The following is a 25,596-nucleotide window of genomic DNA, read 5'->3' on the forward strand; positions in this document are numbered from 1 at the left end:
TGGCATAGTTGAACTATTCTACATTTTTTTTATTTGTTTTGTTGGAATCCGACAATACAATTTTTGGCCAGATTACGATTTTTCCAATGTTACATCGAGTTTCTGGGACGGGGAAACGCGAGAGTGGGGATACGCACAAGGGGGACATATATAAGCAACCCCAAAATTTAGGGAATTTTCGGGGAAACGGGGGGACGTCATAGTCATAAAAATTATAAAATTAAAAATTATTAAAAATTTAATATATAAAAATAAAATATAAAATCCCAAAAATATGTCAATAACTAAATAGAAAATCTTAATAATTATGAAATGTACATCTAAAGACTAAATATGATCATCATTACTTATTAGACTATTATCATTTATGAATTATCATTTGACATTTCTGCATTGTAAATCTAAAAGTAAATTACTAAATTGAATCCATCATTTGACATTATGTAATGTTCCTTCTAAATTCATCATTTGGCATGATGCAAGGTACATCTAAATTAAATTAATAAATTCATCATTTGACAATTGAAATTATGCATTGTGCATCAAATTTTCAAAAACGACAAAAAGTAAATTCATCATATGACAATGACATTGACATTATGTTGAAGTCTAAAATAGCCATAAAATACTAAACTAAAAGTAAACATAGAAAGCATTGAGCAGTGAAATACTAATAAATTTCTCAAAAAGTACTAAATAATATTAATAAATGCTAAGTCTTAAGTTTTAATATACTTTAAGTTTTTAATTTTTGTTATTGTTTTTATTTTATTTTTTAAGTTTTAAATTTTAATATAATTTAATTAATTAATTTTTATTTTATTTTATTTATTTATTTTTTAAAGTTTTAACAAGTTTTAAGTTTCAATATAGTTTCATTTTTTGTTTTTAAATTTTTTTCATATATTTAAATTTGTATTATTATTATTATTACTATTTTTTAATGTTTTATAAAAATTATTAGACAAAAAATATATGCGTCCCCCCTGCATACCCCCGAGGTCTGCCCATCCCCCTTGCAAAGGAGTCACGTTTTGTCGCCAGAAAAACGCCCCCATTAGATGCTGTCCCCATGGAACACTGGATTTTTTTTGTTCGTTGTTTGAAATGCGTTTTTGAATGCATAAATGGATTCAAGGCTCTGAGAAACCCATGGTGCACTTGGATTGTGCAAACTACATAGTTGAAACTCGTGATTCCGACAAATCTTTGTTGGATTTAGTGCAAAATTGACTAGAAAGGGCCAAAATGTTGACTACACGTGACGTTTTTGATGCTAATGGTGTCAGTAGAAAATAGGAATTGTGAGGATAAAGATAATAGTATGACTTCTAATGATTTACTGATTAAAGGGAAGCAAGAAATAAAAGGGAGTGAACATAGAGATACAAAAGAAGATGGAAAATACTTGTAGAATTAGATATGGTCCTTCTGCACCATTGATAAAACTCGAGGGGAAGGGGTTAGAACAACTACATTTTTATGCAACTTTGGATGTAATCCCAATGAAACTTACACCATATTATATGCTGGTTTGATGCAACATCTCTATGGGTCATGGCCCTTAAAAAAGGAAGTAGGGAATATAATTGTGCCCGAAAGTAACAAAAACATAAAATATTGGATTCATTAAAGAATAAGCAACAAAAAGAGTAAAGACTTTATGGGAAGGATGCTCAAAATAGATAGATTTCAAAATTAAAATTGATGCTAATGGCATTTTTGCATTTAGATGCCTCTTCAATTCATAGTTGCTTTGTGTCTAGTTGGAACATCTTTTGATGGTTGTAGTGCCTCAAATGCCTTGTGTAGAACAATTTAGATTTCCTTGTTGTTGAGAGTAGGTACAAGGTGGATGCCATTTAAATGTTGTGATATCCTAGGGTAAATTTTTTTGTCCTAGGGTTTCAATTCAAGTTAGGGCTCTCAACAAGATAGCAATTTATGCATTCATACTAGTGTTGCGGGGGAGCCCCCCCCGATCCTGCTCCCAATCCGTGCTCCGGGCGAGAGTGACTAGGGAGCGGGTTGAGAGCGTGCTCTCGAAATCGCTCCCAGAAAAAAATTTCCGCTCCTTGCCTATTGCCGGAGCGAAGTAGGGAGTGATTGCTCCCGTCGCTCCGGGAGCGTTTTTTATAGCTTGAGAGCGGTCGAGGGGCGATCGCTCTCGGGATATAAAAGACGCTCTTGGCCGGTGAGCGACGAAAAAAATCGCACAAGGAAAAAAAGTCACCGGAGAAGGATAAAACGTCACCGGTTTTGGAGGAAAAAGGGAGGGAAGGGAGGAAAGGGAGGGATGGAGGGAATATAAATAAACCCTCCCTCCAATCAATTTCATTATTTTAGAAGAGAGTGAGAGCAAGAGGAGAGTAAGAGAGGGTGAGGAGCAAGAGAGAGTGGGGCAAGAGAGAGCAAGTGTGAGTGAGAGCAAGGTGCAAGGAGAGAGCAAGTGCCAAGGAGCAAGGAGCAAGGAGCAAGAGAAAGCAAGGAGGGGAGATTGGAGGCCAAAGAGGTAGGCTCTATTCTAGCAATTTTTTTTTAATGTTCATGAATCATTACTAAATAAATAAATAATTTTTTTTCTCCCATTCCCATTCCATTTTTTTGCAGATTCAAACATCTATTTCTTGGCATTTTCTTCTTCTTGGTTCCTTTTTTGGTTATTATGGTGTTGGAGAATAGAAAAAGGAGGGTTGAAAATGAAGAAGGGGGTCATAGTGGATTTGATGAAAACCCTGGTGAGGAGAAGTTGGAAGAGAGTGAACATGAGTCAGCTCAAAAAACTAAACAAGACCAAACTCCATTGTGGAAATATGTTAATAGGCCTGAAGCAGGGAAAGGGGGTGGAACCACTAAATTTTATTGCTCCTATTGCAACAATAATTACACAGGTTCATACACTCGTGCCAGAAAGCACCTCTGCGGGAAAAGGCCATGCGATGGAGATAAACAAATAGGAATCAAAACTTGTTCAGGTGTGTCAGCAGCAGATTGAGCCAAATACATAAGGGAAGAGGAAGAAGCCCAATACAAATCTAAAAATCCAAAGGGTTTCTTTGAACCAAGTTCACAATCACATCCACAAAGAACTCCTTCAACATCGTCCCAAGGCAGTGGATGGAGGCACAGGGTCACCAAGTTTGAGGCGTAGAAGCATATCAGATTTCCTTGATGAAGGGTGTAGGAATGATGTGGATTCAAAAGTTTACAGGTTTCTCTATGCATGTGGGATACCATTCAATGTTCTTTGCTCACCTTATTGGCACGAAATGGTTTCTGCCATAAATGATGCCCCTAAAGGATACACGAGCCCTGGGTATGACAAGGCAAGAACCGTTGGACTTGATCATGAAAAAGCAAAAATATCACATTCTTTGAATAGAATGACAAGTTCTTGGACTGACCATGGGGTGTCCATTGTATCTGATGGATGGACAAATGTAAAAGGCAAGCCATTGATAAATGTTCTTGCTATGTCTGTTAGTGGTGCCATCTTTTTTTCAGCATATGATTACTTAGACAAGTTCAAGATTAGCATCAACATTGCAGAACCATTACTTGAAACAATTGAGTGTATTGGGCCATACAATGTCATCCAAGTCATCACTGATAATGCTCCTAATTGTAAGGCAGCGGGAGCAATTATTGAGGATAAATACCCCAACATATTTTAATCTGGGTGTTTGGTTCACACAATGAACCTTTTGATGCATGATATTGTTAAGAACAAAAACGAACAATACAAATGGATTGGTTATTTGTACAAGAGAGGCAAAGAAATGATAAAATTTATTACAGATCATAGCAATACCCATGGCCTTTTTCGTAGTCACTCGAGATTGGAGTTGTTGAAGATTGCGAGGACTAGATTTGGTAGCTATTACCTCACCATCAGGCGCCTTTTGAAGGTAAGAGAGTCATTGGCTAGCCTGGTATCAAGTCCACACTGGCAGGTATTAAAGGAAAGGGCTACAAATGCAGTTGACAGGCAAGGTTTTGAACAGGTGGAGGAGGCCGCTCTTGATGGTATGTTTTGGGCACATGTGGGGCAAGTATTGGATTGCACCAAGCCCGTTTATTACATGATTCGGTTTGCAGATACAGATAAACCAGTGATTGGCGAGGTGTATGAGCAGATGGATACCATGTTGGGGCAAATAAAAGATATTGATCAGAACAATGATCCCAACTTGTATAAACTGATTCACGATTGTGTGTGTATACGGTGGGATAAACTTAATGTTCCACTACATTGCTTGGCGTATATCCTTACGCCAAAATACTACTCTGCATCTTGGTTGGGCCAACCTGCACCAGGGGGTGGGGTTAGGGTCAAACCCCATGGCCGATATAGATGAAGAGGTATCTATAGGATATTTGCAAGCATTAGAAAAGTTGATACCTGACAGGGAGGAATGTGCTAGTCTGCGTCTTGAATTAGGCAGATACTTCAGTTGCACTAGTTTTTTTGGTACCTTTCATGCAATGGAAGATAGAGACAGATTTGATGCTCTCACATGGTGGGAATCATATGGCGGCCAGGGACTTTTGCCAAAATTGGCAAAAAAAGTTCTCTTGCAGGTTGTAAATACTTCTTCTGCAGAGAGGTGTTGGAGCACCTACAACTTCATACATAATGTGAAAAGAAACAGACTCAATGAAAACCAGGCAGAAAGCTTGGTTTATGTGCACTACAACTTGAGGTTGTTGAGCCATTACTGTGATCGGGCTTATGAGGATCCAACATATAAAATTTGGGACAACCACCTAGAGGATGATAATTTGGAGGATGGCACTATACATCTTGAAGAACTGGAAGCGGAACTTATGAAAGAGGAAGATGAAGCAATAACCATGCCACCTCCACCATCCAGTAGCAGTGCTTGAGTTTCGAGTCTTGTTCCTTCGCTGTCGCCGCCTCCATCTACACACTCATGTGGAGAGCATGTGTCTTCTGGTTCTGGTCATTGGTCTGTGCGGGAGGAGACTCCTAGAAGACCACCACGACGTGCTCATACATCAGACGCTTCTCGTGGCAAGGGCCACATGAAGTAGTAGATAATAGATTTACAGTTTACTTGTCTTTTCTAGTTTCTATTAGTTTTCATAACTGTTGAGTCTTGACTCTTTCATATTTATTATGACATTTTTTTTAAACAATATATGACAATTTAAGTTTGAAGTTTGAAGTTGGCAATTATAACTCATTGGTAATGATTATGAATTATGAATATGATGCTTCGTGAAAGTTGTTTCATTTCATTTCATAATTCATTTTATAACATTGCATTTCATGTTAGATATTATTTTTTGTAATGGTTAAACTTAGCTTACAAGTACAACTTTGGTGATCAATGATGATAAATGTTATATATTGAATTTTCAATTTTGAAAGCTTGAAGTTGAAACTTTAAGATTGATGAATCATGATTCACGAGATTCAATATGTTGTATGTTACTAACTTGTGGACGTGGTTGATGAAGATTATAACTTCTAGATGATTGATGTTATATGGTTCAATGATCAATCTATATTTTTTTATGTTTTTTATATTTAATTCATTATTCTACATGTTTTTGTTGACATATATGTATCAAAATATAAAAAATATAAAAATATATATATATATTATATAAAAACGCTTCGGGATTCGCTCCCAAACCGGGAGCTTTTGAAAATGTCGCTCCCACACCCGTTTTCGCTCCTGCTCCCAAGTAACACTGATTCATACAGTAGCAGTTGTGTCTACACATAAGGCTAGTTAACAATAGACATAAAATTGATAGCAATTAGTACTACTCAATTCCACCACAAAATGGTATTGATTGTCCAATTACCAGGGCTGTTTACAGCCAATACTTCAACACAACACAGTAATAAGTGTAATTGATCCAATTCCAACAAATTAATTAAATTCAACTAATAGCTTATTCTATCCTCTACAGACACTGACTGTCTGTAACTTGGAAAGATCCTTGTAACAGTTCGTGGCTAGATGTCAGTGATTTTGCAGATCAAACTTCCTATTGCCTTTGCTGTCTTGAAAGAACCAAGTCTCCTTATGGTAGGCCACAGGTCTAGAAGTGGAGAATTGAATCTCCTACACAGAAAAGAGTCAATTTGCTGTCTCAAAAGTCATAAGATCACTGAAACTGTCCTCAAGTTACCTCTGAACTCTGCCTCAGGATGCCACCGAAATTCAGCCTTAGGAGGTCATTGAAAGTCTGTCTCAGAACTAAGCCGCAGGGCCAAACTATGCCCTAGAAAACTGGCCATAGATAGGAACAAACTGGCCTCAGACTAGGTTGAACTTGCCTAAGAAATGATGCCTCAGGATTACACCGAAATACGGGCTCAGGAGGGCACCAAAAATTATGCCTCAGAATTAAGTTGCAGAGCCAAACTATGCCTCAGAAAACTGGTTGTAGATAGGAACGAACTAGCCCCAGACTAGGCTGAACTTGCCTCAGAAATGATGCCTCAAGATTCCACTGAATTTTTGTTGTTATTCCATATAGATGAGTCCCACGATTTCTAGACCAGGACAGACGATAAATGACAAATATACTAATTAGGGTGGAATCCTTCACCACCAAAATTAGTAGAGGAAATGGGGTCTTAAAACCATCAGAGCAACAACTCAAGAAAACAGATGTATTTGATCCAAATTGATGATGACCATTTGATTCCAACTTTCCTCTATTTATATACATCATTATGGGCTTCCAAATGTGAGGGGTTGTAAATGCAACCCCCAATTTTGGGTTTTTTGCCCCAACTGACCCAACATTTACACCATGTTACCCCAACATTGGAAAAATTGGGTTTTACCCCTTTATCAAGACTATAGCCTATGGGGTTGGATAAGCTATTTCGTCCTTTTTTAGCCAATCGATCGGGAGAGGACATTACAAATGTCTCTATGCATGTGGTATGTCATTCAATGTTCTTGTTTCTCCCTATTAACATGAGATGGTTGGTGCCTGTTACCCACCACCTGTGGGTAGTATAGGAGAATTTTTTTGTCCTAGGGGGTCCTTAGTCGGTAGCCAACAACCCCTTGCAGCCTCCAGATAGCTCAATGTGCCACTATCTCCGCCACTTGAGCCAACCATGTGGTCCCTCGACCATCTGTTATGATCGTATGTTTGAAGGTGGGCCTCCCGACCCCAAAGTTATGACTTTTCATTGGTATAGTTGAGTAATTTTGTTTACTTTTCATGGACACCTTTGGGCATGGATTGGTGGGGGGATTCGACGGAAAGAGTAGCCTAGGTCTACATTCTTGTCTCCTTTGCTCAGTTTGGTTGTTACCTTTGTATCCTAGTGTCGTGGGATCTCCTTTACTGACCATTGGCTTTAGGGTTGGCACTACATGGGAAATCTTGATTTTGGTTGCGTAGTCCCGCTTCCTGACGCCATAGACATCACTCCCCTCCGCTCATTTTAGCTCCATTCATCATTTTTCCCATCTGGTTCCACATGTGCTCACAAGGTCCACATAGGGTCATCTCCCTCCCCTCCCCTTGTCCACACCTTAGGTCAGGCTTGGAACGATGCCCTAGAGGTTGATGCAGCTAAAAAGAAAAGAAAAAGCATAATTTGGTCACTTACAACAGGAAATATACCACAACATGCAAAAGATGGTCGGGACACAAATTTAGCATGTGGGCAAAAGCCAAACACGAGCTCTAGCCCTTATCATGGCCATCACCCTGGTTTCTATGGGCCTTAGATGAACCTCCTCCATCATTAAGAAACCCATGATTGTCCCAACCCTTGGTGGGTGAAAAACTACCCCACTTTAAGGGGATATTCATTGCTATATACTACACATCATGCTCTTATCCCTTAGAGCCCCAAACAGTTATGAAGAAAAACCAATCAAAGGCAAAAGACATATGAAGAAGGGTGGAAAAACAAAGGTCGGGGTAACTCATGTACCACGATTTGCTCCCTCTTAAACTCATATATCGAAATGTGGGTTTCCCTCATCATAGCTACCCTTGTCTCATGACATGTGGCCTTGAGCCACCCCCCCTGATTCCCACTCCATTCCAGGACTATATCACTTGCCACCTACCATTTGATGGACTACCATGGACATGTCACCCATTTTAAAGACTGAAACCACCTAATAGGATCCTTGGTTAACCCTTTTATTAAGCTTGGAGACACTTGTACATGCCAAAGCCCATTGTGGAAGGGCATGCCACCATGAAGTGCCCCATTGATTCCATGATTTGTAAACTCTTTTACTTGATTATTCTAATGATTTGTTGTATTGGAGGGAAAGGGGATGCATTGGATTTTATGCAGGATTGCAGATGGGTCTCCATTTGGGGCTTGGTCTCCCTATACAATGTCCTATCCCTCTAGAGGGCCACATGGGCATTTTTAGGGTGAGTGTTGAGAGCCATGGGCCTTCACCATATCAAATATTACTTCATGGATCCATGTCACCACTCATTGATTGCTCGTGTTCCACCTTTTGGATGAGGATGATGCACCTGGTTCACCATGCTCAGCTGGCTCCACAATTGCACCATACACTTGGCAGATGTTCGAGGGTCCAAATGAGGACGTGTCTCACTATAGGAGACAAAGGGAGGGCTTATGTCATCATCCTAGCCCTTACAGATGGATTTCAAACATTTTCGATCCACTTGGAGACCCATGAGGATGTCCTTGTGCCCCCACACCCATTTGGGAGCACCAAAGTGACCTACTTGGAAAACAAGGGGCCAACCCCTTGTCCACTATGTTTGGAGGTCCATTTTCTCACCATGGCACATTTGGGACTTCATTAGGCCTCCTCAAAGGCCCAACGACTCATTTTATTGACCATTCCACCCTCTTGAGAGGCTTATTTTTATGTTATTGAGCTATCTTGGTGGGCTTGTCACTAAGGGATGTTATTGTTGCATATTGTTTTATTATTTGGGGCTCAATTAGGCCAAATTAAGAAAATCAAAGTCATTAGAGATTGTATAAATAGATGAGAGGTGATTCATTCTCTCATCATCACTTGGATTTGGGTTTAGTAGCTACTTGAGAATTTCGCATTCCCTTTTGGAGGACGATTTGGATTGCATGGATGAATTTTGATGTTTGGATCTATTTCTCGTCTTGGACCTTCATCATTGGCATACTTTGATGATTGGATATACTCATTTGTACATGTAAGTGATCTATTTCATGCTTATACTTGTTATTTACTTTGTCACATGAAATGTTGTTGGGATTTTTGCTATATAAGTCTGAAATTTACTGCTTTCTATACAAAATTGTGGAAATTTTGATCTTTTGTAGCGTTGCATCATTGCATGGGCCATGTATGAATGGGTGAATGTTCCTAGAGAATATTGTTGAATACATATTGATAAATCATCAATTATTGCATATCTAAGTATAAAGACCTTAAGTAGCTACCTTCATGTCCTAATGCCATGCGAAGTTGCTTGAAGGCCTCCTTGACTGGGTAAATCCTTTCCAAACAATGAATTCTTGTTGACTCCATCTCTCCCAAAGAACAAGGCACTGATCCTTCCATAGATGTTCACTTTTAAAGAATATTTCTTTCACCTCTCCTTCTCTTTCTAGGCCTAGCCTCCATAGGTCACCTAGGGCATCATTTTTTTCACATTGTAGCCATAAAAAAACTTTGATCTCTTGTCCATAATTGTGCTAGGGTTTCTTCTAAAGGCCCTCCAAATTTGAAGTAATTTCGATGATAGCAGCCCGAGATATTGCAAGCCCTAGCTCAAGGATTGTTGCTTGCCCTAGGTTTCCCTTGGTTAGTGTCCTCATTTGGACCTTTAAATTTAATTCTCAAAAGAAGATTTGCCCTTTGGTCCTCCTCTTCCATAATTAGGTCAAGCCTCTCCTTAGCTGATCAACTCCACATCCTTGACCTAATTTTGGGTCCACTTGGTCCTGTGTCGTCCCACAACTTTACAACTCTAATTCCACAAAAACCACACAAAGGCCAATTCTCCACAAGGATTTTCGGGTCTAGGAACTTCCTTGACAAGACTCATTCCCAAACCCCAGCCCCAAATATCCTCTTTGCCCTTCCTAGAGAGCCTACAACCTTGTCCTTGAGCAAGAAAACCATATAATTGAGTCTCTCTTGTGAATAGGCCTTGGGAATCACCCCTCATCCTTTCATTGACATATTCATTATTGTGATTCCACTTATACCGGGTCTCCTCCCATTGGTGAAAGTCCGTAAAGGGTAGGGAGCCTTAGTTGAGGTGACAATGGGCTATCACTCCATTGTTTCCCTTGACTTAGTAGTTGCTCTATAGGATCTCCTCCTAGGACCCCTGCTAGTTTGAGCGGTATATCATTCTTGGCGATTCCATTGGAAGAACGAGGCCCTAGTTCTTCATTGAAATTTAAAGTCAATGCTTGTAGGGTGGAGCAACCATTTCTCTAGGCATCTTTAAATTCACTGCTACATAATTTACATGTATATCTCAATAGGATGTCTTTCTTTGATGATTATCTCACTTTGGACATCAGTAGCATCCTTGGGCACCCTAAACATGTCACAGGAAGGATGGTACGTGGGGTGCCGGTGTTTGATAGTGATCCACTCTCTGGAATAGAAAGATTTAATGCGCATGCTTCAAAGGAGAAAGTGGTCTACCAAGACGTCCTTATCTTGTTGTTCATGAGATCTCTCTATGGTCATAACTCATGGTTGCATAATCACAAACCTAGGGGCATTTCTTAGACACTTTCAAGTATGCCTCGCATTAAACATTCAAGAGGAAGCCTTCATTAAGCATCATCACGAACTTGGGGATCTAGATGATGAGCAAGAAAGGGGTCCTCCCTGGGTCTGCATGGTAAAAGATGGAACGATGATAATTCCAAAAGCATGTGTGATAGGGAGGATGAGTTTGTAGAGAGCGAAGATAGGGTTAACCCTACCTTTTCCAAGGATACTATCTCTGATGATATACCCTTTGAAAACCTCGAAGAAGTGGATCTCGTAGCCCCTTCAAACAACAATATCAATGATTACATACTGAAGAAGGAAAATGGGAAGTCCATGGAAATCGTTTCGACAAGGACCCTATCTATAACACTGACGACGATGATATTGATAGTACCCTTGTCTTTCCTCACAATCCTAGGGTTGTAGTTGAGTCTCGTGTGGACCCTTTCCTCAACCCTTCTTACATGATCACTAACAATTAGGAATCCTCCATCCCTCCTAAGTGTGATCATCGTGGGCAACTTACTCATGTTTCTCCATCTCATTAGTGTCCCTTTCATACTGATCATAACCCTATGGAGGCCACAAAGCATGACATAAATAGTAAGGACCATGATGGAAGTGATATGCCTGAGGTTGCCATCCATAAAAAAATTATGAGCCTAATTGTTGACATCTCTATCTTTTGGTTAGAGGAGAGGATCTCATGGACTAGATTACATCCCTTTGTTCCCTCTTCTCCCATGATCCTCCATGTATGGGCATTCTATTTTCCCACCTCCTGCCCTGGTGACCCTCCATATGATTGTTTTTGTCCTTACTCTTGGATTTGCTACATAAGTAATCATTGGGCAAAATGTTTTTATAATGATCTAATGATGTCCTGGTTGCATTGGCTCTATGATTACACTTAGTGCTTCTACGATGTAATATGCATGTTAGGGTAGGATGCATTGCACGCTGATTTTCCTCATTAGAACCAACATCATATGATATTATCATGCTAGATTAGCTACATTTAGATTAAGATTGCATTTGAAATTTTATTTACTAGTTGATTTTTAGTGGCCTAATATAAGCATGGGTGATCATAAGACACCACAAAAATATGCTGCCCCATGTGCTTGTTCTTTGATATGTACAGGTAAAAAGTTTGTGGTACCAAGAGATTGTTGGTGTTCTCATGACCTCCCGTTCGAGTAGCTTTGCACACCTTTCCTAGAGCTCATGTCCAAGTTGGAGCCAGATGTTACCCACCGCTTGTGGGTAGTATGTATAGGAGAATTTTTTTCTTAGATGGTCCTCAACCGACTGCCAACAACCTCTTGCAACCACCAGATGGTTCGATATGCCACTATCTCTACCAACTAAGTTGGCCATGTGGTTCCTCATCCATCTGTTATGATTGTATGTTTGAAGGTGGGCCTCCTGACCCCAAAGGTATGGCTTTTCATTGGTATACTTGATTAATTTTGTTTATTTTTCATGGACGCATTTGGGCATGGATTGGTGGGGGGTTTCGGTGGAAAGAGTAGGCTAGGTATGCACTCTTGTCTCCTCCGCTTGGTTTGGGTAACCTAGTCCTGTGGGATTTCCTTTACTGACCATTGGCTTTAGGGTTGGCACTCCATGGGAAATCTTGATTTTGGTTGCCTGGTCTCGCTCATTCTAGCTCCATTCATCATTTACCCCATCTGGGTCCACATGTGCCCACTAGGTCTACATAGGGTTAGCCTCCCCCCAACCCTTGTCCACACCTTGGGTTGGGCATGGAACGATGCCCCGGAGGTTGATGCAGCTAAAAAGAAAAGAAAAAGCATAATTTGGCCACTTACAATAGGAAACATACCACAAAATGCAAAAGATGGTCAGGACACACAAATTTGGCGCGTGGGCAAAAGCCAAACATGAGCTCTACCCCTTACCATGGCCATCACCTTGGTTCCTATGGGCCCTAGATGAGCCCCCTCCATCATTAAGGAACCCTAGTGGACGATGAACTGCCCCACCTTAAGGCGGTATTCACTGCTGTATACTACACATCATGCTCTCATCCCTTGGAGCCCCTAGCAATTATGGAGAAAAATCAATTAAAGGCAAAAGGCATATGAAGAAGGGTGGAAAAACAAAGGCCGGGGTAACGTACCATGATTTTCTCCTTTTTACACTCATATACCCAAGTATGGGTTTCCTTCATCATAACTACCCTTGTCCCATGACATGTGGTCTGGAGCGCCCCCCTTGATTCTTACTCCATTCCAGGACTATATCACTTGCCACCTACCATTTGATGGACTACAATGGACATGTCATCCCCTTTAAAGACTGAAACCACCTTATAGGGTCCTTGGTTAACCCTCTTATTAAGCTTGGAGACACTTGTACATGCCAAAGCCCACTATGGAAGGGCTTGCCACCATGAAGTGCCCCATTGATACCATGATTCGTAAACTCTTTTATTTGATTACTCTAGTGATTTGTTTTATTAGAGGGCAAGGGAATGCATTAGATCTTATGCAGGATTGTAGATGGGTCTCCATTTGGGGTTTGGTCTCCCTATACGAGGTCCTATCCCTCTAGAGGGCCACATGGGCACTTGTAGGGTGAGTGTTGAGAGCCATGGGTCTCCACCATAGCAGAGATTACTTGATGGATCCCCGACACCACTCATGGATTGCTCGTGTTCCACCTTTTGGATGAGGATGATGCACCTGGTTCACCATACCCAGCCAACTCCACACTTGCACCATGCACTTGGCAGATGTTTCGAGGGTCCAGATGAGGATGTGTCTCACTACAGGAGACAAAGGGAGGGCTTATGTCATCATCCTAGCCCTTATAGATGGATTACAGGCATTTTCGATCCACTTGGAGACCCATGAGGATGTCCTTGTGCCCCCGCACCCACTTGGGAGCACCAAAGTGACCTGCTTAGAAAACAAGGGGCCAACCCCTTGTCCACTATGTCTGGAGTCCATTTTCTCACCATGGCACACTTGGGACGCTAGGGTTTCTTCTAAAGGCCCTCCAAATTTGTAGCAATTCCGATGGTGGGATCCCCAGATATAGCAACCCTAGCTCAAGGATTATTGCTTGCCCTAGGTTTCCCTTGGCTAGTGTTCTCATTTGGACCATTGAATTTAATTCTCAAAAGAGAAGATTTTCCCTTTGGTCCTCCTCTCTTCCATAATTAGGTCAAGCCCCTCCTTGGCTGATCATCTCCACATCCTTGACCTAATTCTAGGACCACTTGGTCTTGTGTGGTCCCACAACCTTACAACTCTATTTCCACATAAACCACACAAAGGCCAATTCTCCACAAGGATTTTCAAGTCTAGAAACTCCCTTGACAAGATTTATTCCCAAACCCTAGCCACAAAAATCCTCTTAGCCCTTCCTAGAGAGTTTATCACCTTGACTTGAGCAAGAAAGCCATATAATTGAGTCTCTTTTGTGAATAGGCCTTGGGAATCACCCCTCATCTTTTCATTGACATATTCATTATTGTGATTCCACTTATATCGGATCTCCTCCCATCGATGAAAGTCCGTAAAGAGCAGGAGCCTTAGTTGAGGTGATAGTGGGCTATCGCTCCACTGTTTCCCTTGACCTAGTAGTTGCTCTATAGGATCCCCTCGTAGGACCCCTGCTAGTTTGAGCAGTAACAGTGCCATCAACAATGCCCCTAAACAATACAAGAGCAATGGGTATGCGAAAGCTAGAACCATGTTAAAATCTTAAAAAAAGATAAACAAGGAAAAATCTTAAAAAAATCTAGAATTTGGGGAGCCCTAGGATGGTTTTCATATTCTCGAGCTTTATTTAGGATATCCATTGGAGTTGATGGTTGGACAAATGTAAAAAGCTAACAATTGATAAATGTTCTTGGAGTTTCAACTATTGGTACAATCTTCCTTGCATTCTTAGACTTCTCAACAATGGAGAAGAGTGGCACTAATATTGCAAACTTGTTATTGAAAACCATTTCTAGATATTGGCCCTTTGATTGCCGTTTAAGTAATGACTGATAATGTAGCTAGTTCTAAGGCAATACGACAACATATTAAGTAGGTGCATGCCCATAGTTTTTGGTATGGTTAATTGATGCACATGGTAAACCTTTTGATGATATTGTCAGGCATGAAGCATGTAAATGTCTGTGATTTCAAAATTGTGTAGTAAGCAATGTTTGATAATATTGTTTCATGAATATATGCATTTGATAATAATATTTCAAGAATATCTGCATTAGATTTCTTCATATTGATGTTTCAAACCTCACTTAGGTTCACCTCCAGGATTGAAGGATCACGAGTAAAAATGGCATCTTGACCAAGTTATTAATATAGGTTATTTTGAGGAAAAATAACATGAAAATGAGTTGGCTTAATAAACATAGTTAGTGCTTAATTACCCCTAACTCTATTCTATAATTAAACCACACTTTAACCAAAGATTGAAAACTAAAATGGATTTAATAAAGAAACCTCCTAAAGTTACTACACAATATTTTTCCATGGAACCTTGTGGGGAAACCCAAGGGATGCTTCACCTTGGATGACATCCCTAGTAAACATGTTGATGTAAATTAGTGTGACTAACCTAGAGGAATTCGAAATGGTCACATATTGGCATTGAACTAGTTAAATGCCCAACAACATCCACGGGCTTAATGTTGCTAAAAACTACTACACAATTGCTATTAAAAAGGTTAATATTCAAGAAGTTTTTAATATATAAAGTAAAATTTTTATTCACAGATCAACCATATTTTAATTTTAGTTACAAAAATGTGCCTAATTTATTGCGTTGAGATGCACTTTCTACAACCCAATATGAGGGAGATGTGTAATTCCATGCTGAATTAGGCGTTGACATGTAGCATTTAAAAGAAATATTAATAATAATTCAATGTTGGCCCAAACCTAAAGTAAAAAACCAAAGATATTTATTTATTTATTTAATTTTTCCAAGGAACAACTTTGTGGAAAACCCTCCAAGAACTTCCCCATGATCAGTGGATGGCAAACAAGGTAAATTGTTGACTTTGATTACAGAGTTTAATCACGAGGGGATCAAGAGAGTCAAACCTCTGGCCTCGGGATCAAGAGAGTCAAACCTCTGGCCTCCACAGCTTTGGGGGAGAGATCTCACATCTAGCTCATGCCCACTTGAGGTAACCCTTGGGGCTATATATAAATTCAAAGTAAAGTAATTTAGCAAAGGTTAGTACATATATGTTATCCCTAATTCACATATTAGTGAAGGGTCATAGTCATTGGTAAGTATAAAGCTTATTTATTTTGGTTTTTGGTTTCTCTTAGTGTGGATAAACAAAGGAGAGAGAAAAACAACTGGCAATTCAGCGAAAAAAGGTAGTTATTCTCCCCAAAAAAATTCGCTTACTTTGTTATAGTTTCAATTATTATTTAGTTTAGTGATTTAATTATGAGAATTACAAATCCATTTGCTCACATATATACTAAGGAAGGTATTTTCTAAATCTATATGAAATTAACTACTATTCTCTTCATGATATATTGTGTGGAGAACCCATTTGTAAGATTTAATACTTTTAGAAGTCTAAATTGTTAATAAGTAACCTTGATCCATCTTAACTTGGGATCAAGTGTTGAGAAGGATCAAATCTATTAAGGTGAAAACCTTTTTGAGGGCGTAAAACTTATGGAAGCTTTTATCCTCGACAAATTTGATCCTTCTTAGTGCTGGATAAATCTAGAGTCAAGATGAATCTATGTTGGTTATAATCCAATATTGTTTATGTTTTGGGGTTTCTGCAAAAGTGTTTTCACCTTGTTAGGATAACACTATGTTTCCTAGCCCTTTGGCTACTCCATGGACATATGGATTGTTCAATATGGGTGGATGCTTGATATTAGTTAGAGAATTGACACGGTGCTCGCTCTTAGGTGGTTGTTACCTTGATCAACATGATGAATAAACCATTGGCCATATAGAATGGGGGAGTCAGTTGCTTGATTAGGGGAGGTATTCACCTAGGTGGAGGAGCATTGTGTACTTAGCGCATGGAGCTTGGGACCATGTGATATATATCTTGGAGGTTGGACATTTGACTTGAGGATGCTTGGCATACTTCATGGAGGTTTGTGATGAACTCGGGCACATATGTTGTGGAGGAACATTAAAGCTTTGTGAACACCTTGGCATCGTCTTTCATTCAAATAGTGTGTGCTTGTTTCCTTGATGGTTATCTCTAATAGGTTTTCTTTTCCTCCCTCTTTAATCACCCATCAAAGGTGCAATCATTCCCTTAAGCTCTTTTCTTTAGGTCTACAAGTTTATCCTCCCCGAGAGTCTAATCTCTTGACATAATCCATCTAATTAAGGTAAGCTTAGATTTGGAGAAGAGATTAGCATTAGGCACATGAGAGGACATGTGGCACATAGTTAGAGGAGTGCCTTACATGAGGACAGTTGGTCCTTGTGTAGCGAGATATCGAGGAATAAGGAGTGTTGAACTAACAACTTATTGCAAAATGCACCATCTTGGAGGAGGGGTGTTGAGCCCAAGGAGGATCATGCTTAGAGGGAATTTCACTTTGGGGGTTGGATAAACCCTAGTTTGACATATGTGCATCCTTGTACTGTAGAGTGGTCCATGTAGGGTTGCCTTGTTGGTTACTTATATGGACATGTCCTTATTTTATGTTACCCTCCCTCACCTATCTTTCACATAGGGGAGAAGATTGCTCTTGTATTCAAAACCATCATTGTACTCTATTCTTTATATTGTCTTGGAGGAGTCTTATAGGGAGTAAGATGCTAGGTTCATGAGGAAACCCTAGGAGTATGACGTTAGGGTTCATGAGAAAACCTTATGAGAAGACAATCTTGAATGTTCCTGGAGAGATTGTTCTTGTGTGATGCTAGGGTTTTCTCTTGTGAAGCTAGGTTTTATGCTATGCATGTAAACCCTAGAGAACATGAAGTCGGAGATGATGATGGTCATGGCTCTATTTAGTGTTAGGGTTTCCACCCTAGTAAGAGATGGAGAGTTGAGGTAGTTCCTTGCGTGATTTTGAAGCCTTGCTCTTGTGGGATGTGAGGCTAGGGCTAGATCATGGAGAGATAAGACTAATGAGTCTTGCGCTTGGTGTGATGCCTTTTGCTTTGAAGAAGACTTGATTATTATACCCTTGATGTTCCACAAAGGTCTTGGTGTTTGTGTTGATGTAAGAGTTGAAGGCCTAGGGTTTGAAGGCTGAAGCCCTAAGATGCACATGTAGATATGGAGGCTAGTGCTAGAGTTCTCTTGCCCTATATTTGTGTGACAAAACATGGCTAGGGTTTGTAACCCTTAAGGAAGACCATAGTGCTAGTGTGGAGAGCTTTATGATACAAGCTTGTTGTTGAAGCGAAGGGAAAATTGGCAGTATTGATGCTAGTTTGCTTTGGATCTTTGGTGGTGGCTAGGGTTTTCATGGTTTTTCCTCACCAGGGTTTGGATAGCTAGAGTTATACCAAATTTGTGTTAAAGCTGTGATGTGTACATGAACTTCATTTCTTCTTTAGATATATGAAGTTTCCGGTTGTCCAAAATTTTGTAATTGCATATTTGATTTTCAGCTTGCATTATCTTCAAGTTTGGGTAATTCCTAGCACTTGTTCATGCTGATTTGACTTTACATATGGCTGAAAGTGTTAAGTAATTTAACATATAATTTAAAGATTAGAGTAGATTTTCTGTTGTAAAATCTGCTGCACTAAAGTGATTTTGAGATGTAGTACATCCTTGGAAAAGCATGCCCCAAGGGCTGTAACCTGTTGGCATTTGTTGGGTTTGGTATCTTTTTTCTTGAGCTGCCTAGTGTGTTGAGTTGAAGTGAAGTGAAATATTGTCTGTTGTTTGCTGCTGATCAAGCCAAGGCTGAAAGGTTACATGGATTAGATTTGGGAAACTTTTGGTGCGAGGTGAAATTTCAGATTTGTGTTAATTCCCCCATTCTTAAAATTTCAACATGGAACCAGAGCTGATTTGAATGAGATTGCCTTTACTAATTTGAAGGCTGGATATTTCAATTATTGTTGTACTTGGGAGTGGTTGGGTGGTGAAGGGTGCTTGAGATGAGCACGTGCACCCCTAAAGGGTTTGATGGGTTGAAAGTTGAAACCCTCATTGCTCTTGTGATGAGTGTGGTTTCAGCTATGATAGATGGTAGATCTACTAGATGGATAGTTGCTATGTAATTATTTTTAGTGGGTGAGATGCCCAAAAGGACCTACGATAGGTGGTTGATTTGTTCATATATATGCTAGTGTGTTCTACTTCATTTATGGATGTCATGGACTTATTTTCAAAGGACTTGCAGTAGGTGGCTGATTTGTTCTAGTAGATGTCATTGTGCTTCCACTCGTGATAGGTGGAGGATCTACTTCATTGATGGTAGGTATGTGATCTCTATTTTAGTGGGTGTGATGCGAAGAAGAACCTGTGATGGGTGGCTGACTTGTTTAGTAAATACTAGTGCTTGGGGTGAATTGATACGTGTGATGGGCATGCTTGACTATTTAATTGTTTGCTGACTTTTGGAGACTGAGATGGGCTGATTCATTCTGTGATAGATTGAACACCATTGGTAGACATGTTTTCATGAGTTGTGTCACTAAGATTTCATGAATGGAAGCCTTGCTAGTGTTGGTGCTTGTTACAAATGAAGGGAGCTTCCAACCTCCCTTGGGGATAGTATTTGTTGTAGTATGTACATCTTGTACATTTATGGAGATATTGAACATGAATGTGTTAGCTGGTGTGACACTAATCTATTGGTGCTCCTGTGCATTTGTACTTTGTGCTTGATTTTGATGAGTGGATCTTTCATGTTGTATCCTTATATACGAACTTTTGTCCTGGAGTGTTGGCAATGGGCATTGAAGGATTATATAGAAGATCTAACTTGGAGATAGGTTCAAAACTTGGAAGCTGTTCTTACCATTGAAGATGATGGACATGTTTAGATGTCAACCCCATCTTCCAATGTTGGGAGCAATCTAGAAACTTTAGCTTCACCACCTACATAGCTGTGTGCAGGCCTTTTAGCATGTGGTGGTGCACTTGCCCTTGGTGGGGAAAATTGAATAGAAATTGCTTATGGAAGAGGACTCAGGAAACAATAATAGACAATAGAGTTGTTTCTCTTGTTTGACTTCTTTACTTGTCATATACTGCAGCTCTGTTTTGTGTTTCGGTTTCTATTCTGTAAATTAGGAACATAGTCTATTTTGTAAACATTATTCTATCCATGTAAACTCTTTGGTCATGATGGCCTGTTTCATTCATATTCTATTTCTTACCATCCGGTTTATAACTTTGTAACTGCTTGATGGTTGATGCCATCTAGTTCAACTTGATTTCCTATTCTGCTTCATGCTATCTGATTTTTAACTTCGTAACTACCAAATGATCTTGAGACTTGTACTAGATGGTTGATGCTTCAGTCTAGTATGAATTACATTTCTAACTTTTTAAGAATGTACTGTCTGTCTTACTTTTTAATAATGAATTTCATTTCTTTACTTGTCATATACTGCAGCTCAGTTTTGTGTTTCGGTTTCTATTCTGTAAATTAGGAACATAGTCTATTTTGTAAACATTATTCTATCCATGTCATAACTCTTTGGTCATGATGGTCATTTTCATTCATATTCTATTTCTTTACATCTGGTTTATAACTTTCTAACTGCTTGATGGTTGATGCCATCTAGTTCAACTTGATTTCCTATTCTGCTTCATGCTATCTGATTTATAACTTTGTAACTACCAAATGATCTTGAGACTTGTACTAGATGGTTGATGCTACAGTCTAGTATGAATTACATTTATAACTTTTTAATAATGTACTATTTGTCTTACTAGTAGCACTCAAAGCTATCCTGTTAGCAACTAATTTACATGCTGCATCTTTTTTTGAATAATATATGCATTGTAACTATAATTAATAAAAATATATATTAATATATGCGCATAGAATGTTTTTGGGACTGCTTCGCTCCCAGCATTTTTCTGGGGAGGGCCTCTTCCTGCTCCCATTTTGTTCCGAGCTGCCGACAACACTGCTTCAAGCAATTCACTACAATTCACTTCAGTTTATGTAGATGGAAAATACTTAATTGAACATACGTTGACAGAATTTACTTTTAGGCTTTAGTTTATTTCTGTAGAACCTTACCTAGATTTATCTGAAATTCAAAGTGGCCCTTCGGACCAGCTTGTGAGTGCTAATGCACTGAATGATTGAAATATTTTTTCTTAAGATGGTTTACATGGATTTCAGTGTATTGAGTTGATGTTACATAAAGTTTAGCAGATTGCAATGTGTGCTGAAGTACAGTTTCAAATGTCAGTTTTTTTGTGAAGTTAATCTAGTTTATTTACCAATGCAAAGTGACCATTTGTCTCTACTACTCAAATTTATGAAACAGTTTGTAGACAGTTTAACTATTTTTTCTGCTAACCAGGGTCTTTTTTATGATGCAGCGGTTTAACTACTGGCAATTACACGGAACTTTCAAATATATATGAGAAATACAAAACCCAAGGTCTGTTCAAACCTAACTTAGAATTTTGTGGTACATTATAAGCAAGATGTAAAGGGTTAACCATGGTTGACCAAGCTCTTCAAATTCCTGAGACCTGATCCCTGTTTGTTGTCAAGTCTATTGTTTATCATGCACTGTGGGCTTTGACAACCTGCACACTCAAATTGTCCACCTTGTTGGGTTTCAGATGACAGACCACTGGCAACTTAAGAAACATAACAATCTTACACTCATCTTGGGCTTCAAACAGTAATCAATGTGCATGCATGCCCTCTTATTTTTAACTTCTTCCAAACGAACGTTTTTAGAACCCTGCAGTTCAAAACAAATGGAAAATTTCTACTTAATAAAGGCTGATCAAGAGGTTAAATGTTTTGTGTAAAGCATGTCTAATCACTGGTATTAATTATTTTTTAATCACTGGTATTAGTTAAATTTCTTGCTTATAACTCCCGTATCAGAGCAAGTATATTATTTATATCGGGAGAAACCTCTTGATACCTCGTGAATGATACAGACAACAAATGTACATGCTACACATTGGGGCATTTGGATCAAACAAATGTATCTGGTCCTTTGTGCATCTGACAAGATTGGCAGATGCAGGAGTGACACAATCAACATTATTGCAAGTGGAAGTTACCTCAAGAACCGAATCAGGTTTTCTGAACATAACCCTTTATCCCATAAGAGGACAGTCTTATCCATTTTGCAAATATTTGGATACTTTTAAGCTTTTTTTCAGTGGAGATTTTCATGGTGGAAAGGGCTATCTTAAGCTAGGTATCAAGTATAGGTTCTTTTCAACATTAAGTAGGTTTTAGTATATCGTGGCCAAGTGTGTATGATAGATCAACAAAGTGTCCCTTTTCCTTCTTTTTGGAAGTTCCAGTTAAATTTTTGCTCCCAGTATCCGCCACAATTGGCTGAAAACTTGAAACCTTTATTTGTTATTATAAACGTGATGCCTTTCCTACATCAATTATAAATCTTGAAGGCTTGGTGACAAAAATAGAAAGATAATATTGTTTTGGATAAATGTGCTTGTCAGTGTCCAGTTTTGTGTCACCGTCACTCCTAATATGATGCTTATTTAGGACAACTTTAACTGAATCAGTTTTGTATGCATGGGACAACTTGCCTTAGCTGTGACATCTCTTGCTGTGACATCTACAAGCATTTATAAATGAAATATGTACATGATTGGCAATGTGCTCCAGAAAATTTATTTGGATGAAGGCAAAGATGGTGAAATTTATTGCTGGGGAATTATAATGTGCAGGGTTTGAGATTCTTGCATTCCCTTGCAACCAATTTGGAGGGCAGGAACCTGGAAATAATACACAGATAAAGGAATTTGCATGCACCAGATTCAAAGCTGAGTTTCCCATATTTGACAAGGTAGCAGAACTATGAACTTTGTAATGAATTGACCAGGGGCTTTGTGAAAGCCTCCCTTTAATGGCTGTCTTGTAGTTATGAACATGATCAAATCCTTCCTGCAGGTTGATGTGAATGGCCCAAATACAGCTCCAGTTTACAAGTTCTTAAAATCGAGTAAGGGTACAGGACTTTTTGGTGACGGTATAAAGTGGAACTTTGAGAAATTTTTGATAGATAGGGATGGGAAGGTTGTCGAGAGATATCTTCCAACAACATCCCCTCTTCAAATTGAGGTCAGTATATTCTCTAGCTGTTGCCTTGGTAGTTTGATATATGTAAAAGGGGATTGCAAAAAGGCATATAATTTGTAGTTTCTTTTTCAGGGCAGGATATTCCCCGTTTGATCAGTTATTAATAAGTAGCTTTTCTGTTGCAGAAGGATATACAGAATCTGCTTGCTGCATGACACACGTATTTACATCAGAAATCCGTGTTGAAGTTAATGAAGTTTGCCTGTGCCATCAATGTTATCCTTGCAGAAATGATATTGGTCTAGTAATAAGAACTTAATCTTCGACACTTAATATTTGGTCTTTCTAGTCTTTATGGTGATACAAGTACAAATGTTCAAAGCAAATGCATACATCACTGGTAGTAATTATCGACTGTATCATTAAAGTCATCGTGATAAACTTATTGTAATATTTAGCAGCATATCTGTACATTTGATGCCAATGCTGATAGAGAGATGTCGGAATTGTTTGTCAAGGTACTTTTCCACAATGAATTCTAACTTGTGGGGTAAAGGGAAGCATATTTTTACCATATACTGGTCAGGAACGGTTTTATATTGGTCACTTCACTCTCTGAATCCAAATAGACACTTGTAATTACATAGTTTCTGCAAGGATTTCAAACTTTAATCATTAGCATCTTAATGGTGATAAACTACAAATGTTCAAAGAAGATGCATACATCACTGGTAGTGATTATCGACTGTAGCATTAAAGTCATTGTGATAAACTATATTCTGATATTTAGCATCATATCTGAGAACATTTGATGCCAATAATAATAGTAACATGTCGGAATCTTTTGTCCAGATTCTGTTTCCCAATGAATTCTAACTTGTGGTATAATCTGAAGCATTTTTTTACCATATACTGATCAGGAACGGTTTTATATTGGTCACTTCATTCTGTGAATCCAAACAGACACTTGTAATTACATAGTTTCTGCAAGGATTCCAACTTTAGCCATTAACATAGTTTCTGCAAGGATTCCAACTTTAGCCATTAACACCTTTTCTACCAAAACAAATCATTTTTCAGATTAAGTCAGATGATTAGAACATTAAAACCTAGCTAACAGAAGAACAAACAAAATGTCAAACAGACCTAGTTCAAACCATTAGCAATAATCCTAAATTCTTTGAGCTGCTGTCACAAGCTTGATCAAGGGCAATAGACAGGGCATCATTAAGATCTAGCATCATTGATTTATGATTTATGTTGTCTTGTTGCAGCAGGTGAAGCAAGGTGGTCTACAGCAGGTTTGTAGGGGATATTTAGTACGTTGTGTGCATATAACCCAAAAGGACCTATATAAAATATTTGACTGTAAACACCAACATTAAAACAAAGGTGACTTGGTATGCATAGATCCATTTTAATGCCGGACACCTAAAGTTTTATCCCAGGTTAGGATGATTCTATGTTAAAGGGGAAAATACAATTCTAATCTAGGGTTAATCCATATGTAAAGTGTATTGAGTTATGTATAACAACAACAACAATTTAATTGCACCGAGATGTTAGAGGTTAGATGTACACTCGTTAAATTTTTGTTGTTGTTGTTAATATTGTATTTTTTTTTTGGTTTGTAAGCTTGGCAGGACCTTCTTCATTCATTCATCAAAAGGGCAGAATACATCCATAATCAGGTGGTGTGGCCTCAATATGCCTAGTGAGAAACCTGATCTGTTGACCACTGTACCGCATTATAAGCCAATCAAAAGAAAAATAGTTTAACACTGTCTTTTAAAGCTATATATGTCTGAATATCTTTATTCTATCTAATATCTAAATATCTACTGCAAATTATCAAACTCTGTCTGTTCTGCATTTGAATTTAACAAAAATATAAGAACATACTGGCCTAGCCATACTACTAATAATCAGAAGAGTCTACAGGGGCTGGATTTTTCGCATTCGAACCAGGTAATTCCATTTGAGGGAGACACGGAATATGCTTTTCAATACGACTGAGGCAGGCATTTTGTCACTGAATTTGAAACTGAATAAGCAGGAATTCTTTGTGAATTTCTAGAAGGACAGGGTCTGTTTTGGCCGGAACAGTTGCAGGATGTTGAAAAATGTAATTAGGTTCGGTTTTCATAATAACATGTGTAATTATGATCTTATGTAATTAATGTAAAGAAGAAAATAAAATTATTTTTGTAATTTTTGAATCATGGGTTTCACGATCAAGGAATTTTATTTTAGTTAGGATTCCCATTGTGAGCCTTTAGGTTTTGTCATCAAGTCATAAAAGTCTATTGAGTTAATGTCATGTATGGAAGACCCTTCTTAGGCATGTTACAAATGTATATGATTCATTGAAAGAGTCAAAGAGACCCTCCAAGACCAAGTTCAAGCACCTCCATCAAGTTGGCTTTAAATGAAATAATGAAGCTAGACGAAATGACATGTCGGCTCAGGCACCTATTCAAGTCGGCTTATTTTGGATGCACTGACCACTATAAATAGGCAACTCGACCTCCATTTGGAAGACATATTTTCGGTCAAGGAGAAGTCTGAAATAACAAGTGCGAAAATCACTAGGAAAGGAGCCTCAGCACTGACAAAGAGAAGGAAGGGAAGATCGAAGTTGTTTGGGTCTGTTT

General features: G+C 38.8%; 1 protein-coding gene across 1 annotated transcript in view; it reads left to right on the top strand.

Annotated features, from left to right (window-relative positions):
• Window positions 1-23,617, top strand: part of LOC149141023 (putative phospholipid hydroperoxide glutathione peroxidase) — a 43,063-nt gene extending 19,446 nt beyond the window's left edge. The window contains exons 3-6 of the mRNA XM_089446599.1: window positions 21,247-21,308; window positions 22,591-22,709; window positions 22,814-22,984; window positions 23,128-23,617. Of these exons, the coding sequence (XP_089302725.1) occupies window positions 21,247-21,308; window positions 22,591-22,709; window positions 22,814-22,984; window positions 23,128-23,157 (382 nt within the window). The 3' untranslated portion in view covers window positions 23,158-23,617. The remainder of the gene's footprint in view (window positions 1-21,246; window positions 21,309-22,590; window positions 22,710-22,813; window positions 22,985-23,127) is intronic.
• The last annotated feature ends 1,979 nt before the right edge of the window (window positions 23,618-25,596 follow it).

Source organism: Pinus tabuliformis, chromosome X (genome assembly GCF_031772625.1).
Source record: "Pinus tabuliformis cultivar Carrire ecotype Pingquan chromosome X, CPIR1, whole genome shotgun sequence".
In the NCBI taxonomy this organism is placed as follows: domain Eukaryota; kingdom Viridiplantae; phylum Streptophyta; class Pinopsida; order Pinales; family Pinaceae; genus Pinus; species Pinus tabuliformis.